This window comes from Drosophila hydei, unplaced genomic scaffold (assembly GCF_003285905.1).
Source record: "Drosophila hydei strain 15085-1641.00,03,60 unplaced genomic scaffold, DhydRS2 tig00008148-arrow-arrow-pilon, whole genome shotgun sequence".
Lineage (NCBI taxonomy): Eukaryota > Metazoa > Arthropoda > Insecta > Diptera > Drosophilidae > Drosophila > Drosophila hydei.
Window position 1 is genome coordinate 61501 of NW_022045852.1, and position 22794 is coordinate 84294.

The window sequence follows — 22794 nt, forward strand, 5'->3', positions numbered from 1 at the left end:
GGCTTATAACCATCATACAAGATTAGGATTATTTTTTATTTTATTGGAAATTGCCTTGAAAGTATATATATTTATGAAATTATTAAAATTTTAAACTTCATTAATACTATGATAGCAGGTTATAAAAAACTAGAAAGTATACGCCAATGACCACGCGGCATCATTCACGGTCTGAGCGTGTAGTAAAATTAGAAATATCGATAGTGTTCAATCGACCGGCCGCTGTTATCGTTTAAAGCGTCGTTGACGTTCTTAACAACTCGCAAAAGTGGAAAGAAAAAGAAAAATTATGTAGACTTTTTGGCAAAAGTATAATCATTGTTAAAGTTTTGCTAAAACTCAATTTTAGGCTATTTAGCTTCGAGACATTTTTGTTACGTGTACTAAGCAAAACAATTAAAGTTTTCAATTTCCATTACATATATATATAAATATATAGATATATATATACATATATAAATATATATATATATATATATATATAGATATATACATATTTATATACGTTTATTTGTATACATATATATATTCATATATATATATATATATATACTTGTATATATATATTTATATATATATGTGTGTGTGTATGTTTTAATGCGGCGAATGCGAATGTAAAAAAAGCCGCACTCTGCAAACCCGAAGCGTAGACTTTTTTGTTGCTGTTTAAAAGAGAAGTCAAACACACTCCACATCAGCGCAAAAGTGTGTGCGAGCGGGAACTGTGTTAGCGGGGGCATTAAATTAAATTTTTTTCACGAACCGTTTTATAATAACCGCTAAAATTGTGGAAAAACAGGAGAAAACTCCTAAGCGGAAGAAGAAAGCTGCAGCCAGTAAAATGTCTGCAGTTTATTCGCCGCAGCCGCCGCCGTCGCAGCAGCAGCCACCGGCACAGCATCCGCCAGGATCTGTGCAGTTGCCGCCACCGCAGGCGCCGCCACAGCAACAGCAGCAATCACAACAACAGCAGCAACAACAACAGCCGCCTGGCAGTGGACAAGGGCCGCCAGGTGGCGGCGGAGTTGGCCCCATGGGACCGATGGGTCCGATGCAGCAACGCGTTGGCCCTGGCCCCGTTGGCAATCCCGTTGGTGGTGTCGGTGTTGGGGTTATGATGGGCACACCACCAAATCCGAATCCACAACGTGGCGGCGTGCCCACTCAGCAAGTCAACTCGGCACAAATACAAAAGATGCTCGACGAGAATTGTGGCCTGATCCAGGCCATACAGGACTTTCAAAATATGGGAAAGTCACAGGAATGCATGAGTTACCACGTGGCTTTGCACAGAAATCTGGTCTACTTAGCGCAACTCGCCGATCCCCAAATGAATATTGCCCAAATTCTGCCTGTAAGTGCATCGCAAATAACTAATTCATAAGTTAGATATATGTATAATGCCTGATTTTTTACAGCCGCCGCATCTATTGCAAACGCAGGCCATGCAACAGGGCAATCAGCCACCGGCTCCTCATGGCATGTCGGGCGTGGGTGTGCCACCGCCTGGACAGCAGCAGCAGGTGCAAGGGCAACAGGGTCCTGGAGCTGGACCACCGCCGCCGGGCAGTGTCATTCAGTCGCAGATGATGCAACATGCGGGAGATGCTGGCGTTGGTCCCGTACAAATGCCATCCTATCCGGGCCAACAACCACAGCCAACGCATCCGGGCATGCCGCCCAGCGCTCAACAGCAATCTCAGCAGCAACAACAGCAGCAGCAGCAACAGCAACAACAACAACAACAACAACAACAAGCCGGACAAGTGCAGCAAACGCCGCAAGTTAGCCAGGCTGGCGGACCTCAGCCGCAGGCTGCCTACCGCAACGTACAGGCCGGCGCTGGTCAGACACAGGTCGTGGTCAATGCAGCACCCAGTAAGTGTAAAGTAGCGTGCAATTAAGCCACAACAATAGTTGTCTTTCCGCTATCTAAGCGTGTTTGCCAAGGCAAATCCTTTAAGACTCCTACTTTCTTTTACTTGTATTTACATATGTGATATATCAATCAATCGATCAATCCGTTAAGCAGTCCCCAACTGGGACTCAAAGCAAAAACCTATGTAACTAGGTTACTTAGGCCACACAACTACTCTTAAAATATGTTTTCTCAACTGTTTTTAACTTTCGCATTCGTTTACAGACCAGCAGCAGCAGCAGCAGAGGCCCAACAATGGGCCGCTGCCTCCTGGACAGAATCAGGCCACTCCACCGCAACAGCAACAGCAGCCCCCCAACCAGCAGCAGCAGCAGCCACAACAGGGTCCGGGCTTGGTGCCGCCACCGCAAGCACAGTATCGTGTCAGCTATCAGCAGCAACAGCAACAGCAGCAGCATGGCCATTATCCGGGCTATCCGCCTCAATCGCAGCCACAGTACCAGCCACAAAATGCGTACCCGTATGGACCGCCCGGTCAGGGCTATGGGCCGCCACCTCCGCCGCCAAATGCTCAGGCTGCATATCATCATGCGGGAATGCCGCCAACGTCAACGGCAAGTGGTGCGCAGGGGGTGGTGCACGCTTATCAACCGAATCCAAACACTGGTGGTGTTGCAGCCGGTGGTCAGCAACAGCAAGCACCTCCGCCAGGTGCATATCCGCCGCCACCACCAGGACAGCAGGTGACGCCAGGGCAGCAACCTCCACCGCCACCAGCGCAGATGTACGGGCCTCCACCAACGGCTGGCGGACAGGCGGGACCTCCACCGCCTGGTCCACCGCAAAGTGTACTGCCCAATCAGTATGGCCCACCACCGCCGCAAAACGCTGGCACAGTAGCTCCCGGGCCGCCACCTATGGGCTACGCGGGATATCCGCCCAATCAGTACGGGCAGGCGGGCACGCCCGGTGCACCGCCCGGCAACTATGGACCGCCACCCACTAGCCAATCCCAGTCTCCGTATCAGGCATACCAGCAGCCTACAGGCGCACCACCCGGCAGCTATCCTGGGCAGCCGGTGCCCGGTCCACAAAATGCCCAGCAGGTGAGCGTTGCTGGTACAAATTCTGGACCGCCACCGCCGCCAGCCAGCTACAGCACAGCACCCAGCCAGACGCCTCCGCCGCCACAGCAACAGTCGGGGCCCAACCAGCAGCAACAGGCGGGCAATCCCAATGGCCCCAATACACCGCAATCGACACCACCGCCGCCCAGTTCAGTAGCTGGTGTTGCGCCCAATCAGCAAGCGCCAGGTGCAGGCGCCGCCCAGCAGCAACCACAATATGCTCCACAACAACAGCAACAACAGGTACGTTTAGACTACAAATAAAAAACAGTAGTGCGTATCTAATCTGTTTGTCCGTAATTTACACTTGAAATATTTTAGCCACTACAGCAACAACAACAGGGACAGCCTGGACAGCAGCTAAGCGCTGTTGTTTCTGGTGTTTCACCACTGCCAACACAGCAGCAGCCAACCTACTCGACACCACCCACCAGTGTGGCTGGCTATGGAGCACCGCAACAACAACAACAACAACAGCAACAGCAGCAGCAGCAACCCCAGGGTGGTCCACCGCCGCAACAGGGCGGTCCGCCACCTGGTGGACCACCGAATTCGAGTGCGCCACCACAGCCAAATGGAGCAACGCCACCTATGGCACCAAATCAATATCAGCCAGCGCCTGGTTCCCAGCCATATGGAGCACCACCGCCGCCACCACAGGGCTATGGACCGCCTCCACCCGGCAGCGCTTATCCTGGGCATGGCTACCATCAACCGCCCCAGGCAGGTGGCTATGCGCAGTATCCGCCGTCGCAGGGCTATCAGGGCTACAGACCAGCACCAGGTGGTGCACAAATGCCACCACCAGGCGCACCACAGGGGCCCCCACCGGCAGGTGCCTATGGTTACTATGGCAGTCAGCCACCACAGTGAGCACACTTAATGGCAACGACAATTTTCGATTGACAGCAAGATGGATTACAAGACCAGAAATACGTACCGAAATTTTCCTTCTCGTTCTATCGCTACACTCTCTCTCCCTGTCTCTTTCTCATTCTGTCTCCCTCTGAGCCTCTCATGCTCTACATCAATTTTCATCACATAAAACGGTACTTGTGTCATGCTTTCCCATTAGATGCGCGCGTGCGTGCGTGCGGCAGGAATCTAAGGCATTATGAAAATACTTCTAAACATATATAGGATTACATTACTTTGTATTTGTAGCAATTGTAATTGAGCCAAGCGTCGAGACGCGTCCATTAGGCATATAACTCTACCATACGCAGCATACATACACATATTTAATTCATACAATTGTCAACTATGCCTACATATATACGATCTAATTACCATTTTCGTTTTAAATGTGTGCTTGCTCTTATATATATTTTTTTTTTTTAAATTTCTAATTACTATCTTTATTTTGTGTGCGTGGCTGCGTAAGTGCGTCTATGTGTGAGTGAGTGAGTGAGTGACTAATTTAACGTTTCGTCTTATCCGATTGTAAAATGTAGCCCGCAACACGCACTTAAGTAGAATTTTTTAATACAATTTTACAATATAAAAACAATTTACATTTAACAAATGGCAGAAGAAGAATGAGAATAACCATGATTTAAGTAGTATTTAATGATCAAATATTCCATTAACAACAAAAAACACAAAACATTTTTCAAAATGGACAACGCAGCGGCCAAGCTTTATGTGTGTTTGAGTGAGTACGGTTGCTACTGCTGTCTTGCTCAAACGCATTGTGGCGCACGCACCCTACTCTAGTTGTAATTGTAAGCCGAAAAGGGATAAACGATAAGCGATATAAATTATATATCGCCATCGATAGCATTTACATAATTTGAAATTGTATTTAAGAAACTTCAAATGCTAAAAAGCTCATAAAACAAAAACAACTATTATTTAAAAATACTTAAATATAAAACAACAAAACACAATGCATTCAATAAAAGCAACGAGCTGTCTAACTATGATTTTTTTTAAGATGTGGGGAACTAATATTGCATATACATTTCTAAAGATGTATGCGCTCCAAATTTTTAATCATTCGCATTTTGAGAACACACATCTACATTTATTATGCTAACGGAATACGAATATCATTTACAACTTCGCCATATATTTAGCTAGGGGTTCTTTTCTAGATTAAGAGCACATCAATATATGGACAAGAACATAGAGTGTTTTATTAGTGAAACGGATAGTAGGACAAAGTTCCTTTTCTCACATATACATATATATATCCCAAAGTACGCCAGTCATGTGTAAATATATAAATATATATATGTATATATATATATATATATATATATATATATATATATATATATATATATATATATATATATGTATATATATATATACATGACGCATACTTTGGAATATATAGAGGTTGCAGCTGCTTGAATAACGGCTGCTTACGAGGGTCTTTTGTCCACTCTATCTCTATCTTTCTCTATCGCTGGGTCTTCATCTCTCACGCTTTCTCCTCCTGGTTTATCACATGTTCGCCTGCTTATCACGAGGTTTCTTACTTTCTGCCTGATCTAGCTGCTGTTCCAGCAGGGAAGGGATTCCTTTATCCTTTCCATCTTGTTTGCTTTGCTGCTGATCGGCAGCGGCAACGGCAGGTGCAGATCGCCTGCTAAATCGATTGGACAGTTTGTGAACGATTTTGCGTAATAAATTCCGCGGTATGGTCGTCTGGCGTTCCACAATGATCAGCTTGGTGGCGACACTGTGTATGGGCCCAAAGGCCAGAGCCACCACGGTGCATGCTAAACAGATGACATTGTAGGGCATGCTGAAGTCGGGTGTGGGCAGGGATACAATGAGCGCCTCAGTGCGTAGTGTCAGCGTATATGTGGCACGCGATGCATTAAACGAGTCCTTGAATAGATGCCCCTCTGGCGGCATAGCTGTATAATTGCGCCCTATGGGTAGCTGGCTGCTAATGACGGCAGATCCAATATAATGACCATGATTTGCATCTGGTGGATACTCAAGCCATTTGAGGAGCAGATAGTCCACCTCAATGGTAATTAGAGCACTGCTCCTGGCGGGCAGCATAAAGCCAACCTCCAAATGGGTGGGCAACTCACGCTGCTTTCCTGGAGCGTAATGCAAGAGATTGAACTTCAGTTCGCTGGTGGTGTACTCATGCAAATGCTGCGGCTTGCTGCATATGCGCAGTGTGTGTAGATAGGCATGGACATACCAGGGCACCAACTCCATCAGTACCACAGGGAGTGGCTCATAATGCGAATTGATCACTTCGGTGGCAATACGTCCGTGCTTCTGACCATTACCCAGCAGATAGCGATGCGCATAGAGCGGTGGCGCTGATGTCTGCTCCCTCTTGCTGTTACCCTTGGGTCCTACCCAGGCAATGTTGAAGAGACGCGCCCCGGGTCCTTCGAACTGTTGCTGTATATCATAAACACCATAGAGAACGCTGTAGCCACCGACTGTACTAATCAGCTCCTGCTGTGGCTGTGGACTCAATTGAAAGCGTTCGCCTTGCTCATTTCGCTGTACATAAATTTTACTGCTTGTGGCCAACTCGCAGTATCCGTTTAAGCCCATGCCAAATAGACGGCGCAGCGAGAAGTCTGTATTGCTCTGCTCCAACAACTTTAAGTCGTAGACTAGATTGGCCGTTTGTGTTAGCTCCACAATACAATTATTTGAGTCGTCGCTGTCGCACAATGTACGCACTTTAACACCTAGGGAATGGTATTTAGTATTGTGAACATAGCCCGAATTCAGCAATGTAGCCAGGCCCGACGCACTGCCGCAGGGCAATAGCTTTTTCCACGGCGTTAAATTTTCAGTGCAGACAATTTCTCGGGGCAATGTGGCATAGCGTACAAATTGTTGACTCTGATTGCCCGACTCCATAAACTGCGGACGAAATATGTGCTTGGGTGCAATGCTATTGGTATTATCGACAAAATTAAGCGACGCACAAAGTATCCCAGAAAAGACATTTGCTAATCGCATCCATTGCTTGTTTACACTACTGTTGGTCAGGTTCGGTGAACTAAACCACGCCCACAGTTCGGCTCCACCCGTAGCCTCAACAATAGGATAGCCCCAGGACTCGTAGCGCCACAGTCCCTGCGTGAGCCCAATGTGCAGTTCCTTTACATCGTAAGTTTGCAGAATTTCGGCAATGACACGCGGCGTCAGCTGTGTGTGATAAACTAACAGGCGACAGTTGTTCAATAAGATCGAGTACGGTTTGTTGCGGGCGTAGCAATGAGTTTGATACTTACGATTGCTCTGGCTGCCGTAGTGCCAGCGTGTGGTGAATTGAAAGTATGTGTTTACATGGTCACCGGCAAGGGGTCGCACCACCAGTTCCTCATGAAATTGTTCATCGGTCTGATATTGAAATTGATGGCTTTGAGTAAGCGGTGTAAGTAGCAGCAACGTTAATGCCAATGGAGTGGTCATCAAGAAGCAGCAGCAATAAATGCTCATTAATACTACTATGTAATTATGATACAAATTGAAAAGGGATGTTGATATATTATCGATATATCAATAATTTTGACCTGGTATTTATTGTTTGTTTATTTTCGACCTTTTAGTTTTTACAAATATAGTATTTTATTAATATTAGCATATCTAACATATATCGAATGTAAAGTGTATGCTGTTATCGATACTTCTTGACAATATTTATGACATTGTTGTACGTCCCCGTATCGGTGGTTTTCAAAAGAAAACCAACATGTACAAAAAAATTGAAAACATAATTTAAACTATGAGAGCAGAAGAATACAACAAATTAACCTAAGCATAAAGTTGCAAACTATTTCCGGCAGAAATTTGTTCACATTTTATGAACATAATTTCGTTGCATTATTATGTATATAAAAACCCCTAATTGAGTATATCGATGTTATTCCTATACAACTGCAGGAAATACGGTTGCATTTATAATGTGGGCACACTGACGATATAACCATATTTTATTACTGCATATGTGAATAAGTGTTGCAAAAGCTCACCAAGCAGGAAATAAAAAACAACATATTTAGCTGTTGAAATTTGGGAATTTTATTTATTAAAATGTCGCACTACATGATTGTGATACGCATGCAACTAAAAACTTTACAATGCATATTATATGTCTTATTTAGGCACGTGGTCTTAATCTTTGAAGTTTGTCTCTTATTTTGCTTATTTATAAAATATTCAAGTCGTTTATTAAATTTGCAAATAAACTGCGAACAATATGGAAGAAGTCATATTATTAAGCTTCGGAACCAGCAATTTGAATTTCGCTTCTCACTGAGAATATTAAAATTATATAATATTAGTAGATTTCAAACATAATTTGTATTGTAAATTCAATTCGATTTTTGCGCGTAGGAAAATTGGTCACATCGGACTACTCGTAGTGTGACCGCTCGAGCCATTTATCGTGTGCTACGTTGGGGCACACTGCTCACTGAGTGCTGTCAGTTGTTAGAGAGCCGAGCGACTGTGAAGACGTACGTGTGTGCTCATACAGTGCTCTCAGAATTTATTTTTGGTAATTTTGCTTCTGGTTTAAATTAATAAGTATTTCAAACAACAAAACCACGATAATAAAATAAATTAACGCCGTAATAATTATTAATAAATAAACAAGTAGTTTAACGTAACAATGTTAAAAGAAACGATTTATGCAAATTTCAGGCAGTTTTTTTTCCTACTGGCAGAGCAAGCTAAAATAAAAAAAATTAGAAAACAACAAATGCAATTAAGCATTGCCGCGCACACACTGCAGCAGCTACACAAACAACAATAAAATGCTCGTTTTGTTGTTATATGCAATTTTAAATGTATGAAACGCAATGAATTAAAAACAAAAAAAAAAACTTGAATCGACACATTTATTTGTGTACATTGTATAAATATATATATATATATATATATGTAACATATTTGGGAGCGATTTATAAACATTTTAATATTTACGTCGAAAATACACTATTTTTGCCTTTATAATTGACACGAATATGAACAAATATTTATATCTTCGAAAGAGAAAAAGCGTTAGCGTTTCTTTTGTTCAATTGAAAAAGAAATTGAAATTCGCGGAAGACTACACGACGACGGTGAAGAAAGATTTTTACTCGCGTCGCGGTATACTTCAACTGTTTTTGAACTTTTATTGCGTTGCTGCTGAGCAAGAGCGCGAACTACAAAAGTCGCTGCGCAGCGGCCAACAACAAGAAGTCGCTGCGACCGAAAGTAAAATACATCGAAACAAATATGTATGTACGAGTGTAGTGCTGACAGAGAGAGAGCTAACGAGTATGAGAAAAGCATGCGGCTTATATGCTCAAATGTTGCCCTTGTCTCCCTGTGTGTGAATGTATGCATGCCTGTATGTGTGTGAGTGTACGTCTGTGTCGCGTGATTTTCGCCGCGCTTCGCGCTGCTTACTGTGCGCGTACTCCGTTTATTCATGTCGCCGTCAACTCACCGATTTTTGCCATTTGCCATTGTTGAGTTCTCAGCGAGTCGCCGCTGTAGCTGCTGCTTTGTGGTAGAAGTTCGTGGTCAGCGAACAGATTCCTTGTCGTCTTGCCAGTAGACGAAATATTTTAAATAGCGCATACTGCAGTAATTTTAATGCATTTTCTATTAATTATATCAATTTAGCAAGAGCGAAAGAGTTCTAGCTATACAATACACCCAGACATTTGCAGATACATTCATACAAAACCATATACGTACGGCGTTAGTCACAAGTTTTTAAAAGAAAAAATTGAATGTATGTAAGAATCGATGTCTTCAAGCACGCACATATAAACAAAAAGAAAAGTGTACAAAAACAAAAACAAGCAAAAGTAACGGAAAGTTCGTAAACGACATTCTTTGCTTTTGTGGTCGGCATTGTCGGCCCAGCAATCGCAGCGGAGCAAGCGAGAAGGCAAAACATCAGCCTCAAAGCTATTCGCGGAGCGGCATTAACCGTGAGCTTTTGAGAGCAGCGCTTAAATCAAAGAGTAGAAAAGCAAGCACATTACAAACGACGTCACCTACTCAAAAAAAAGGTGATTTTTTGTTGTTCAATTTGTATTATTTCTTTCTTTTGATTTTCTTTTTAGTTTTCGCATAGTTATAACTCCTTTGTAGGCTAACAAATTTGTAAAATAGATTGTAAGTTTGGCAACTGAAAAGTCAGCACCACAGACAACAACATCCACAAAGTGAGAAAATAACCATAAGAAAAGTAGTAAAATCTTATATACAATTACAATACGATAAACAATATTTTGTAGTTTAAAACAAAATCACATTTCTAGTTAACAAAAAAATATTATCAACACGAAAAATACATAACAACCAGCAACATAAAAAAATATATATTAAAAAAAAAGAAAGAAAAAAATAATGAAAAATTCAAGTTAAATAAATGTAATTTTCATTGCCTTTAACAACCAAAAAAAAAAAAATTAATTACACTTTTTCTTCGCTCTCTCTCTCTCTCTCTGTATCTACTTCCTCTCGCTAGCAGCTAGTGGCCGTCATAGACTCTTGATTTCATAACTAGTTTGTGGCTGGCAATCATCACGTGTAGATCAATATCTAAACAGATTTCGACCAATTGTATCTAGTCGCACCATTGTGCTGCAAAAATAAATGAAATAAATTTGGTTCAGACCACAAATAACATTCAGGGTAATGTAAAATGCATAAAAATCGAAATGCGCCATTACGCGTCCCATTTTGAAATGTGAGAGCTTCATTTTACGCTCTTTTGTCGCTTTGTAGCGCGTGCAAAGTACTCACTTTCGTTCAATCACAAAAAACGAACGCTCTCACTGCCAGCGTTGCCACACATGTGCCGCCCTGTTTGTCTTCGCTTTAAACACACATTCATGAACTTATGTGTGAATGTGTGCATGAATATGCCATTTCCTGTCCGTCTGTCCTTAAGTAGGCGGCAAATTTATTACCCTTGGGGACATTGAGTATTTTATTAACTATGTTCAAATGATTAAGATGATTACAGTGGAAATGAGAGAGTGACGAACAGTTGACCACTCACAGTAGAATCTGTTTGACTCTGCATGTGCTTGTGGAATTATTTTTATTGGGTCGGAAGAGGGACTTGTTATTTTTTCTTTAGGTTTTGTCAAGAGCATTCAACCTACTACAGCTGTGTGGAACATTGCATATATTATACGCAATTCATCCTTGCGTTCGCTAGATGACGTCAGCCCGACAATTCGCCTGCATGCCCGCCTGTCTAACTGTTCTGCGCCCAAAAGCACGTTGGCTATTTTTAAAAGAGCCCCAGCTGTAGTGCGTTTAGCATTATATTTGCCTATGTATACGTGTGTCGCTGTTGCCATTGCCGCATTCGCATTCCTCAAATAATTTCGTATTTTATAATGGGAGGGGGAAAATAGCCAAACGATATATACAGCAGAGCACATCGCATTGTCGCGCGCGCGCTCACATACATAGGCGCGTATACCTACAGAAGTAGAAGCAAACAGACGCACTCGTACGGCTATGCTCTGCTCTTGCTCTGCCACCACCAGTCACCTTGTTGACCCAGCTAATTCTCGCTGGGCCCTCTGCCGCGTTTTCGAGCTAAACGCTCGGGCCCGCGCTGGCGGCAGACTGAACGTTTTCATACATTCGAAATTTCAACGAACTTCGGTTTGTGGCCGTCAACCACCGCTGCCGCTGTCGTCGTCGACGCTCATTGTGAATTCGCCGTAGCTCTCTTTTGTAGCTTTGTAGCCTATAGAATGTAGCGAAAACACAACGCAGGCTAATAAAGTTTCGCCGCATTTCGCTCATTTAACTGCTTCCTCTCATTTAATTTTTTCTGTTGCCTTTGTTGTTCGTTGTAAAAGAAGTCGACTGCAGCATTTAGTCTTGTTATATTTAAAATTTGTTTATGTTCATTTGATGCAATTATGTTAAGTACCGTATATTGCAAAGACGCAGACATCTACTTATCTTGCAATGTGAAAATTGCAGCTAACATACACATGCATATACACATGTGTATGTGTATATACATTAATGCTCAATTTTTGCACACACACGTCTGTGTATATGTGAGAGTTTGCTTCCGTCATTCATGCATATGTATGCCTGTATGTATAAATACATACATATTTATGTTAGTGCTTATGCATATGTGTCGATTTTCATAGTGATGTAATAGTTTTTAGGTGCGGCTGTGACTTCTTGTTCAGCGTGTCTTGCTGTTCTTTGTTTTGCTATTCATATTTTGTCAAACGAGGCCGTATACATACATACAAGCATATGTACATATGTATATAGTAGAAGACGAAATTCAATTGTACAAAGGTCTTAGACACATACACACACATATAGTCCGTCTTTAATAATTCCTAATGCCCACTGTTGTTTCCCGATTCTCTTTTGCTCTGCAAATCTGTTTCCAATATTACCACCTGTCTTCGTTGCAGCTGTAGATCAGCGTTCTGTATTTGCTTACTACGTTACTCCCTTCTATTATGGCTGGTTTTTATCTACATATCTACATTTGTGTCATATCCATGTATGTTAGTACACGTGTACATGTAACTTCCGCTCTATAAATTTACATAAATAAAAAATTGGATGCCCGCATAATTGGTTGTGCATCTGTGTGTGAGAGAGAGTGTGAGTGTTTTACGCTTTGTTGCCATAGTCACACTTATCGCTAATGTTTTAGTATGCATGGCAATATTCATAAGCAAATATATATCTTCATATAGCAGCATCAAATCCATATATATTCACATTATACACATGAGTATGTATGTAATATACAAATATGCAGGAATGTATGTACATATATACATGTGTATGTCAATTTCAATAAATTTGGTCTATAAAAATGAATGTGTGAATTAACCTCTATTGAAGAAAATGCAGTAGTTCACTTAATGCGAATATTTATTTTACATATATACTATATGTATTTTATGCAACTAGAGCATGTAATGCGACGTCAGAGTTACACATGTGCACTCTCACACGTACACACGCACACATGTAGACATTGGCACATACACAAGCATGCTGAAGAAACGCGCGTGAGAGGGGAAACCTTGATCGATGGCCCTGTTATGCCTGCCAAAGACGCTCAGTTATGTACCTGCCAATGAGAGTAAGAAGGTAAATACAACAGAGAAAATAGTGGTCCTCAGGTCTGTGGCTCTGCCTGCACATTCAATTGATTTTCATGTTTATTCGTCAGCGTCGTCATTCCAACTGTTAACAAACTGGAATTTGTCCTAATTTTTTATTTATTAATTTTTTTGTAAACGATCGAAGAGGAACTGATTCTGTCAGTAAGAGAGTGAGAGCGAGAGCGAGAGCGAGCCATAGGGCGTCTTATCGCTTGCAAATGGTTCGTAATTGATTTTTTCCTAATGTATATATGTTTGTATATACATACATACTTTATTTCTAAAGCTTGTTTATTCGTAGACAGAAAAATATCCAATTTCTCACTCTGAAGCTTATAAAATATTTATATTCTGTGTACATGACTGTGTGTGTGCGTGAGACCAAATGAGATACATTATACTGTCATTTCTTTCGTTACTCACGCTGCGTTCGTCATCACTATCCTCTACATCACGTTACAACTGGTTGACCGATTGCACTGCTTATCGGTTATATGGTTGCATGTCAGCGTGAAATATCGGTAACTAGCCGATCTGGTTCAACCTTTTAGGGTGTCATACTTTGTTTCGCTGTAGACCTTCTGCAGAACTGGGCACCCAAGATGTTTAAATATTCATACATATGTATATATGCACATGTAGCCCAGCTCAATCGTAATTGAACTAATGCCAAGCTACGCCATTATAATTTGCCGGTGCTGTCATACTTACAAACAGAAAAATACATAGATGAATGTATGTATATATGCATGTACGCATAAGCAGACTTTTGTTTTGGTTACTGTGTGCCCATCAAAATCGTACGGTATATGTGTGAACGGAAGAGTGTGTGAGAGAAACAGAGAGAAAGAGCGTACAAGTTGGGAGAGATTTAGGCAACTAGTGACAAGAAAGAAACGAATGTCAATGTTAAAAGATGTTCGCAGTGGACGGCGGCAATTAAACGCAGCATACGCGTGCGTCGACAGCTAGCTGTGTTGCGTGTACGACGTAATCTTAACCTATATTGCAAATATGTGAACAGACAGCATATTCACTCAAACATGTGTATGTGCATTCATACATACATAAATATGAAAACAAGCGGAAAATACAAATTCATTGATTTCGACTTTTACTTTCTGTTAAGCCCGTCTTCGTAACTCTCTTTCTCTTTCTTCTGTTTCTGCTCCCATTGTTGCCACTTTCTTAGTTGTGCTCGCTCAAGCTATGATGTTGATTGTTGATGTCTGTGCCAATGTTTATATATGTCTGTATATATATGTATGCATGTATGTGTAGGCATATGTATAATATTAACGTACTCTCTTTTGTTCGTTGGTTCATCTTCATTTTAGAAGAATATATATATGTATAAGTATGTTCAGTTGTTTTTGTTTTAAATGTTGTTATTTACCGCTGCTAATACGGAAGTGTGTCATGCCCATTGAGTCAAATATTGTGGCTACGCTCGCTCATATACGTACGCACACATCGATGTAAAGGCGATCGAAATTGGCACGCCCCAATGTTGTCAGCTGTTTAAGTGTGCGCGAAGAGTGTGTACACACTACTGAATTGCAAGTCACATGTTCACTTATTCTTATTGAATGCTCCAATTAGTTGTTTGAGCACATGTTTGTACATACATACATACATACCTGTGTTTGCATGTGTGTTCACACATACGTTTACATTTATTAACGTTTCTTTATACTTGTCCTATTATTTACATACATACATGTAGGTAAATTATTTACTCGTAGAGACTTGAAAGCCCTTACTCTTATAATAGTTTTCGTATAAAAAAATGTACACACATACAAATGTAAACGAGCTTGTTTACATTTATATGTGCTTAGCATAAGTTATAAAGTGTGCTGCTTAACGGTAGCTGTGTCCAAGGTCAGCGTCGTAGCTAAGGATGACCAGCGTCTAAGATATTTTTCGTTTGTCTTTTTTGTGTTGCGTTGTCTGCACTCGCACTCTTAGTGGTATTCCTGCCAGACAGCGTCTCTGTCGCAGCTTTCGCCTCGATAAATTTTGGACATATTTCCACTTGAAACTTTTCTGCTATGGCGTTTGGGTCTATATTAATTTCATTATTCTACCAACAAAATACAAAATTTCAATGAAGTCATGTTGTCTGACGGTCTTTGTTGGTCCTGCACATAACTGTTAATCATAATACATCAACAGCTGTGGGATTTGTTGTTGCTGGTGCTGCGGCCGTTATATGGGCACCCGAAAATGTCAACGACTTCGAGTTTGTTGTCGTTCCCCCCATCCCATTGCATGCAGCTTCTCTTTTGTGCGGTTCATTGACATCTTTGAACTGAATTAAGGGCGATGCCGACATTTAGGGTTGCGTTTTTTCTTTGCTTAGGAACGGGATTTCAAGTGTTTTATACCCTGAACACATTGAAAACGGGAGATCAGGGTATAATTTTTTAATGAAAATTTATGTAACATACAGAATGAGGTATGAAAGAACTCATAAAGTATATCAGGACGACGATAACTCATCCCCTCTCCTTTTTATCGATAAAAATAAATCATTTGACTTTGTTTTGCAAGTTCAGCTTGAATACCGTAAATGCTAGAGACTTCAGATTTACCGTGTAAGATTTTGTAATCAATACAAATACTATGCGCTGGTGTGTGAGCATGTGTAATTTGACATACATGTATAAAATAGGGATAGAATGATTTGAATATCACATCTTCAGTGTACAGGATATCTCTTAGTGTAGCAAGTAGTCCCGTCTAAAACACTCTAGTTGTGTACATTAATTTCCTTGGGGATATGGCATATGTCGGCGGGCATTTGTGAATACTCTATAGTACACTGTATATATATATATATTACACTATTGTTATAGTTGCATAAAAATAAAATACTGATTTATTCTCCATAAGAAAATCAAAAGCGGAAACATTCCTGCTTACATCCGGTCTGAATGTGTACATTTGTATGTATGTGTATTCCTTTATTGTTTGTTTATATTGAAACGATAATTATATTTTCGATAAGCCGCCCACCAAGCAGACTCTTGAGCTTTTACTATGGCCGTCGATTATACTTCTCCCAGCATTTTTCTAACATCGCAATTTGTGTGTGTATGTGTGTGTGTGTATGCTTATCTGTAATATGTATGTATGTGTGTGCATGTGTACGTCAGTAAACAGTGGGTCGTGTTCGTCTAAAACTCTAGAAAACTGAAATAAAAATAAAGCATCACAAATATATCAATTGTCATTAGATTTCTATAGTTTCGGACTTACAATAAAATTCGCGTTTAGCGTTCAATTATTATAAATATTCTCTTTAGCGTTCGGAATATATAAACAAATATCCATAAATATATATACATATATGTGAGTCTATAAACATGTATAACAAAAACAAATTACAAATTTTATGAATATATAAAAAAGTTTAAGCTAGGCAATAAGTATTTCTTGATATTGTTATATACCGTTTATTGTGTAAACTTATTGTATAATTGTGTTTATATTTTTTCTTATTTTTCTAGGCTCCTTGGTCGAGATTTCCAACAGAACACTAATTAAGGACTATTAAGAGGTAAGTACCTGCTGAAATCGGCATATCGATAGCAAGTTGAGATAGCAAAATGATCGCCGAGTCACGGTCAACTACGCACACATTCATACATATACATACATATACGTATATCCGACGGATGCCCTTTGTCTCCGATTACGGACACTGAGTAAGCAACTACTATTTGCTGCCGGTATTGAGCCGATAGTTAAATTCGAATAGCCGGCAACAAGATGCCGGTCTCTCTCTCTCAGACTCTCCCATATCTATGCAGCACATGCATACACGAACATCCATGTGTATATGTGTGTCAAACCGGTTGACAATTCTTCCGTTGGTTTTTTTTGTTCCTCTCTTTCTTTCTCTCTTTTTTACCAGTGCAGTTTGTGGCATGCTGCTAATGCAGATGCTGTCATCTTGCTCTTTTGTTGGAAATTGTTTTTTAACCATCGCTACTTAGAAAAAATCCGCTGTTGATTCTAGAGGTCATGGATTAATTTAGAGCCCGATGTAGAATTTATGAAAATGTATATTTTTCATTATAAGAGTTTTTAAAACTCTTATAATGTTAAAAAAATATATTTTTGAAATACTTGATATATTTGCGTTCCATTTACATTTAAAATTTGCTAATTACCGTATATCTATATGCATATATATATATATATATATATATATATATATATATATATATATATATATATATATATATATATATATATATATATATATATATATATATATATATATATATATATATATTTATTTATTTATATAAATATATACATATAAATATGCACATATGTACATACATATATGAAGTTAATTCACATCGTCGTTTGGAAACTGTCAGCTCACACAATTTTATTTTTGGGCAGCTGCAGCTGATTGCTCTGCAGGCGGGCGAGCCGCATTATGGATGGTTTGCTACACCTACAAATAAAGCTCACATCACACACCCACGTGCATGCATACGCACAGGCAGAGTTTCAAGCTCGATTGAACGCCGTATCCTGCATTACATGAATACACACATTTATTGACGTGTTTGTGCATGTAGACACATGTTTACATCTGCTTGTACCTTGGAATCTATAAATGTGTATATGTATGTATGTATGTGCCTTTGTGCATATAAATTTGATTATGTAAATTATAAACCTTAGTTCTTATAAGCTTGCTTGGAGTGTGGGACAAAACAGCAAGATGCGTCAACTGTATTTAATCAATATATATTCGCATATTCGCATATGTATGCGTATGTGTGTGTGAAGTATGACAGTCACTGCGTTGTTGATGGTTGTTGCTGATGTTATAAATTCGGTCAGCTGCTTAGTCACACACAGACATACAAAATTGGGTCAAGCTGTGCGACTTAACAGTCTCTGTTAATGGGTACATTCAGGCCACTGTTACGCGGTGTACATGCATACAGATGCAAATGCCTTATTCATTTAAGTATACATACGTGCATATTTTCGTATGTATGTTTGCTATTGGCAAGATCTTGATACTAGCACCTGTTGTGTGTTGTTGTTGCCAAGCACCCGCTACTTCATGAACAGGTTTGTTTACGCATGACAGTCAAACAGTTCACTTACACACAGATACACGGGCATATTCACCAAACAATTAGAAGCGCAGCTACGCACCATAGCATAAACTTTTTTGTTTCAATTCCAATGTTCTTATTGCATATGTTTGAATTCAAAAAATTGTTACAATATTAATTAATATGAACATTGGTATTCATGACGCAATTAAAGTGTAATTGTTGTGTAAATATTGCAACTGATGATGAAATGCTTATGAATCATTCCGTAGGAGAACAGGCAGTGGCCTGACACACGGACATAGTGAAACTTGTAAGCCGCTTTAGCGTCTTACATTTTTTAGCAACGGCAACAGCAGCAGCTAAAACGAACTTTTCTATGTATGTCCACCAGCCGTAAAAAGAACAATGTGAAGCGGCTCATGCGTTATTCTGTTTTCGCTCGCTTTGCGCTTTGTGATCGTTTATTGATGTAACTGTATGCATTTATATGTATGTGTACACACACAAATATGAACATTTATATATGTATACGATATTATTTCCGGCCGACGATAATTGTTAGGTCATTATATATACACATATATTTATATTAATCGCGAGCTTTTCCACAATTTAAAAACAATCTAATGCGCACACATATTTACATGTAGATATAGTAATTGAGTGTCTCTGTTGTGCTTTATTATTTAGGCTTTTAAATAGCATAAGAGAGAAATTGTAACAGTGACAGCATAGATTCATGAGCGTGAGAAGTTGGGTAGTAAGTAGCAATACACAGAGAGCGTAAATATTTTTTATATTTGTTTTAAAGCTTTGCATAGTGCATTGAACATGTTGGTAAGTAGGTGGAAAGAAAGTAAGGTCTTGAAGAAACGTTCAGTGGACAAAATGTTGTAATATAAAAAGATTGGCATACAAAGATTGATAGTTCCTCAACTTGCTCCAATGAAAGAAAAAGTGATATTTTGCTTTTATTTTTAAGTGTTAGTTAAAGCTTTGAGTATTTTTTCTGCTAATCATTCGAATGCGCCAAATATTCTCTGATTATTGTTGATTATTTGAACCATGCAGACACGGCAAAAGAGAGAGAGAGAGCGACAGAGAGAAGGAAAACGTGAAGATGACTTTACATCATTTAGGTTCTATATGTACATATGTATATAAATATATCATTTTACATATGAATGCCATGAAAAAAATACAAAAAGTTTTGAAAAATGAAGCTAAAACATATGTAACGACGGCTCATAACATATTATAGGGTAACTTCTACCCCGCCACACTCTTATTAGTAAGTACTGTGGGTGTTGATAAAACTTAAATTTCTCGAAATGAATACGATTGCGTTACAGGTTCTTCGCAAAAAAAAAAAAAAAAAAAATAAAGGAAAATAAACAAGTAAGAGTGCTTCAGTTGAGACAGCTCGACTAAGAGATTCCCTACATCCAGAAAGAACTGATATTCCACTCATTCTGTCCTTTTCTTATCATACATTCCATACTCTGCTAACTGCGAAGTTTACGTGACGGACCCGTTGGAGCTAAAGTATGGGCTCTAACTATGGAATTTAATTGTTGATTAAGTCTTTCTAGATGGACTCTCCTAATCAAATTTGTATATATTCACATGTGAGTATATGTCGCAGCACAAGTCTAATACGCTTTTTGCCGATTCGGTGGGAAGGGGGAAGGAACCTACACAGTAAACCTGATCCCAATGTTTAGTTTTCAAACTACGCTTAACAACTAAAGTCAAGTTATCGATTTCTTATCGATAAGGGGATGAGATGGGCTACCGAAAACGAATTCAAACTTTAAGGCTCTAGCTTTTGTGATTTACACTCAGACAGACAGACGGACATGACTAAATCGAGTCGTCTCGTCGTCCTGATCAAGAATATATATACTTTATGGGGTCTGCCGCACCTCATTTTGTATGTAACATACACTTTCATAATAGCATACGCTGAATTCTCATATTTAATGGGTTGAGTGCAGTGTGCATACACCAGCGTAACTCACCACGTGGTGTGTGCACCAATGCATGTTAATAGTTTACTCGTTTGGTAATGTTTGTTTCTATTTATTTGAATATTTTTTTGAGCAAACTACGAATTCTGCACTAATTTGTATTTTGTCCATTTTCTGTATTTTCGTGTTATTTTAAGTTTAATTTTCATATTTGTTCGGTATATTTACATGAATATTATTTACACTAGCAAACGTCTTGAAGTAAATTGGATCACTAAGCCAAAATTAAGTCAGATTTCATTTAACTACATCATATGTAGTTTGTCCTATGTATATGTATAATATTTATAGAATATCGAATTCGTTATTCTTCTGAAAATAAGTCATACAAATTTAATTAAAAACAAGTATGAATATTGCAGTCGGTTGTATATCAATGTGTATGTGTATGTGTGCACAAGCAGCAGTGCACGCAAATTGAAATTTGCCCTGAAAAAGTATAGAAAAATCATGTTCATACAATATTTTAGAATTTTAATTATTAACGGGACTAAACTAACATACACGCTCAGTTTGTATTAAATGGAAAGTAAATGTCCCATAAATGTCCCCTCGAGCTTTATGCAGAAATCGATTGATTCTGTTTTTTTTTTTATTTGGCAATAGCGACCATTTCTGTACATGTATGTGTATATATTACTATGTATGAGTGTGTAGCAAAACATGTGAATGGCTGTGTTTAAGTGTGTGCATGCATGTATTGCTGTTGCCATTGATAGAAACAGTTGTCATTTGGCCTTGAACCTGAATTTCGAAGTTCGGCAATGTTTTTTTGTGTACGCGATTTGTTTTGCCTTTTGTAGCATTTGCACTCATCTATATATATATATATATATATATATATATATATATTACGATTTTTATATATAATATATATATATATATATATATATATATATATATATATATATATATATATATATATATATATATATATATATATATATATATATATATATATATATATATATATATATATATATATATATATATATGTATGTATATACATATGTAAATAAAGATATATGCCTGAGCTTATGTAGATACCTATGTGTTTGGGGTACGTTGACTGTCATTTTACATTTACCGAATTTGTTAATTTTATTATTTTATGAATAAAAATGATTACATTTGTGGGTCCATAATGAAACAAAGGTTAAAAGGTTGTGACTTGGATTTTGAGCTCAGGTGTAATGTATATGTCTGTTCGTAAATATTTGTATGTCCATACATATTGTAAACGAATGTTTACTTATAGTGTTTTATCAGCTTTACGATTTTTAGATAATGGAACACTGAACGCGGAAGTCGCTGACGAAACTAAGTATTCATGTGTGCGTGTATATTTCAGATAAAGTATATTCAAATAAGTATGCATGTATAGCTGATGTATATATGTATACTTGTTGTACATATGTATATATATATATATACACATATATACATATTTATGCGTTTACAGATGTACACATCAATGAACAATTTAGATGAGGTGTGTCATAGTCGATCAGCCGGACTATTAAAAATACTTGCTCGCATTCTAGGTTATTGAACTGACGCATATTATATACATAAGTATGTATATACATAACTACATACATATATTGTAATGTATGTAAGTATGTAGGTATGCAAGTGTCTAGGGGTCGTTCCCATCCGTCGACTTTCGTTTTTACGCCTTTACTTCAGTTTTAATTTTTGTGTAACTTTTGTTGTTTCGAGCGTCCGATGAATAAACACAAAATACAAAATCTAATTTGGCCAAGACGAATAGTCAATGGCCTGCAAGAGCAAAGCAATATACATTTTTGCGATATCAAACAAAGAAGAATGATTTATTGAACATAGAATTTTCTGATAAGCATACCATACGTACTCATGCATATCAACTATATATGCGTTGCATGTTGCATAAGAAAAGTGAAATATCCATTACAAGGGTATTAATCAAAAATGGGGAATTGCCAAAATGGCCGCCATTTTTTTTCTGCTGCGTTGCTGTAAAATAATTGAAATTTCGTCTTCGATAGAATGCACCTTACCTATGAATGTACATACATACATACATATATATATATATATATATATATATATATATATATATATATATATATATATATATATATATATATATATATATATATATATATATATATATATATATATATATATATATATATATATATATATATATATATAAACTATGCATATTTCAAATTGCTTTCGGGCAAAAAAAATTCAAGCAATGAGCACACACATTCGTCATTTCATTTGCATTTTATTGTGCATTTATTTCTTTAAAGTTTTTATTGCTTCCTATTTCATTCATTTCGCTGTCAGTTTTTTTTTGCATACCCTGCACACAACTAATTGAATATGAAGCGTATACAATTTTAGACAAAAACTACATATCCCATATTCTGATTGTTGTGCATGTATATTTAATCATGCATATGCATGTTATGCATTGAATTGATGTCGTTTATGTAGGGTATTTGCTAGCTCATTGCTTGAGTCAAGAAGATTGTTGCTTATACT

At 38.6% G+C, this 22794-nt stretch overlaps 2 protein-coding genes and 2 long non-coding RNA genes across 4 annotated transcripts; 1 reads left to right on the plus strand and 3 right to left on the minus strand.

Annotated features, from left to right (window-relative positions):
• Positions 1 to 363: 363 nt before the first annotated feature.
• LOC111598337 (basic proline-rich protein) lies at positions 364 to 4868 on the plus strand. The gene is made up of 5 exons (XM_023313545.2): positions 364 to 380; positions 800 to 1354; positions 1419 to 1878; positions 2144 to 3249; positions 3328 to 4868. Exons 2-5 carry the CDS (start codon positions 842 to 844, stop codon positions 3877 to 3879), a joined length of 2631 nt encoding a protein of 876 aa, XP_023169313.1. The 5' UTR covers positions 364 to 380; positions 800 to 841; the 3' UTR covers positions 3880 to 4868.
• Positions 4869 to 5330: 462 nt separating this feature from the next.
• LOC111598419 (GPI transamidase component PIG-T) lies at positions 5331 to 7526 on the minus strand. The gene is made up of 2 exons (XM_023313663.2): positions 7236 to 7526; positions 5331 to 7163 (listed from the first exon to the last, which is right to left on the minus strand). Exons 1-2 carry the CDS (start codon positions 7441 to 7443, stop codon positions 5458 to 5460), a joined length of 1914 nt encoding a protein of 637 aa, XP_023169431.2. The 5' UTR covers positions 7444 to 7526; the 3' UTR covers positions 5331 to 5457.
• Positions 7527 to 10409: 2883 nt separating this feature from the next.
• LOC111598427 lies at positions 10410 to 12008 on the minus strand. The gene is made up of 3 exons (XR_002751378.2): positions 11121 to 12008; positions 10756 to 10923; positions 10410 to 10593 (listed from the first exon to the last, which is right to left on the minus strand). It is a non-coding gene; the product is annotated as an uncharacterized LOC111598427 (long non-coding RNA).
• Positions 12009 to 12896: 888 nt separating this feature from the next.
• LOC111598434 lies at positions 12897 to 14664 on the minus strand. The gene is made up of 3 exons (XR_002751379.1): positions 14524 to 14664; positions 14432 to 14453; positions 12897 to 13093 (listed from the first exon to the last, which is right to left on the minus strand). It is a non-coding gene; the product is annotated as an uncharacterized LOC111598434 (long non-coding RNA).
• Between the last annotated feature and the right edge of the window lie 8130 nt (positions 14665 to 22794).

What these genes read in the sequence shown, in the direction of transcription:
- LOC111598337 (XM_023313545.2), top strand. Translation starts at nt 842, where the DNA reads ATGTCTGCAGTTTATTCGCCGCAGCCGCCGCCGTCGCAGCAGCAGCCA. An exon ending in ATATTGCCCAAATTCTGCCT is followed by an intron (nt 1,355 to 1,418) that starts GTAAGTGCATCG and finishes GATTTTTTACAG; the next exon opens with CCGCCGCATCTATTGCAAAC. An exon ending in CGTGGTCAATGCAGCACCCA is followed by an intron (nt 1,879 to 2,143) that starts GTAAGTGTAAAG and finishes ATTCGTTTACAG; the next exon opens with ACCAGCAGCAGCAGCAGCAG.
- LOC111598419 (XM_023313663.2), bottom strand. Translation starts at nt 7,443, where the DNA reads ATGAGCATTTATTGCTGCTGCTTCTTGATGACCACTCCATTGGCATTA. An exon ending in CTACGGCAGCCAGAGCAATC is followed by an intron (nt 7,164 to 7,235) that starts GTAAGTATCAAA and finishes GTCGCCTGTTAG; the next exon opens with TTTATCACACACAGCTGACG.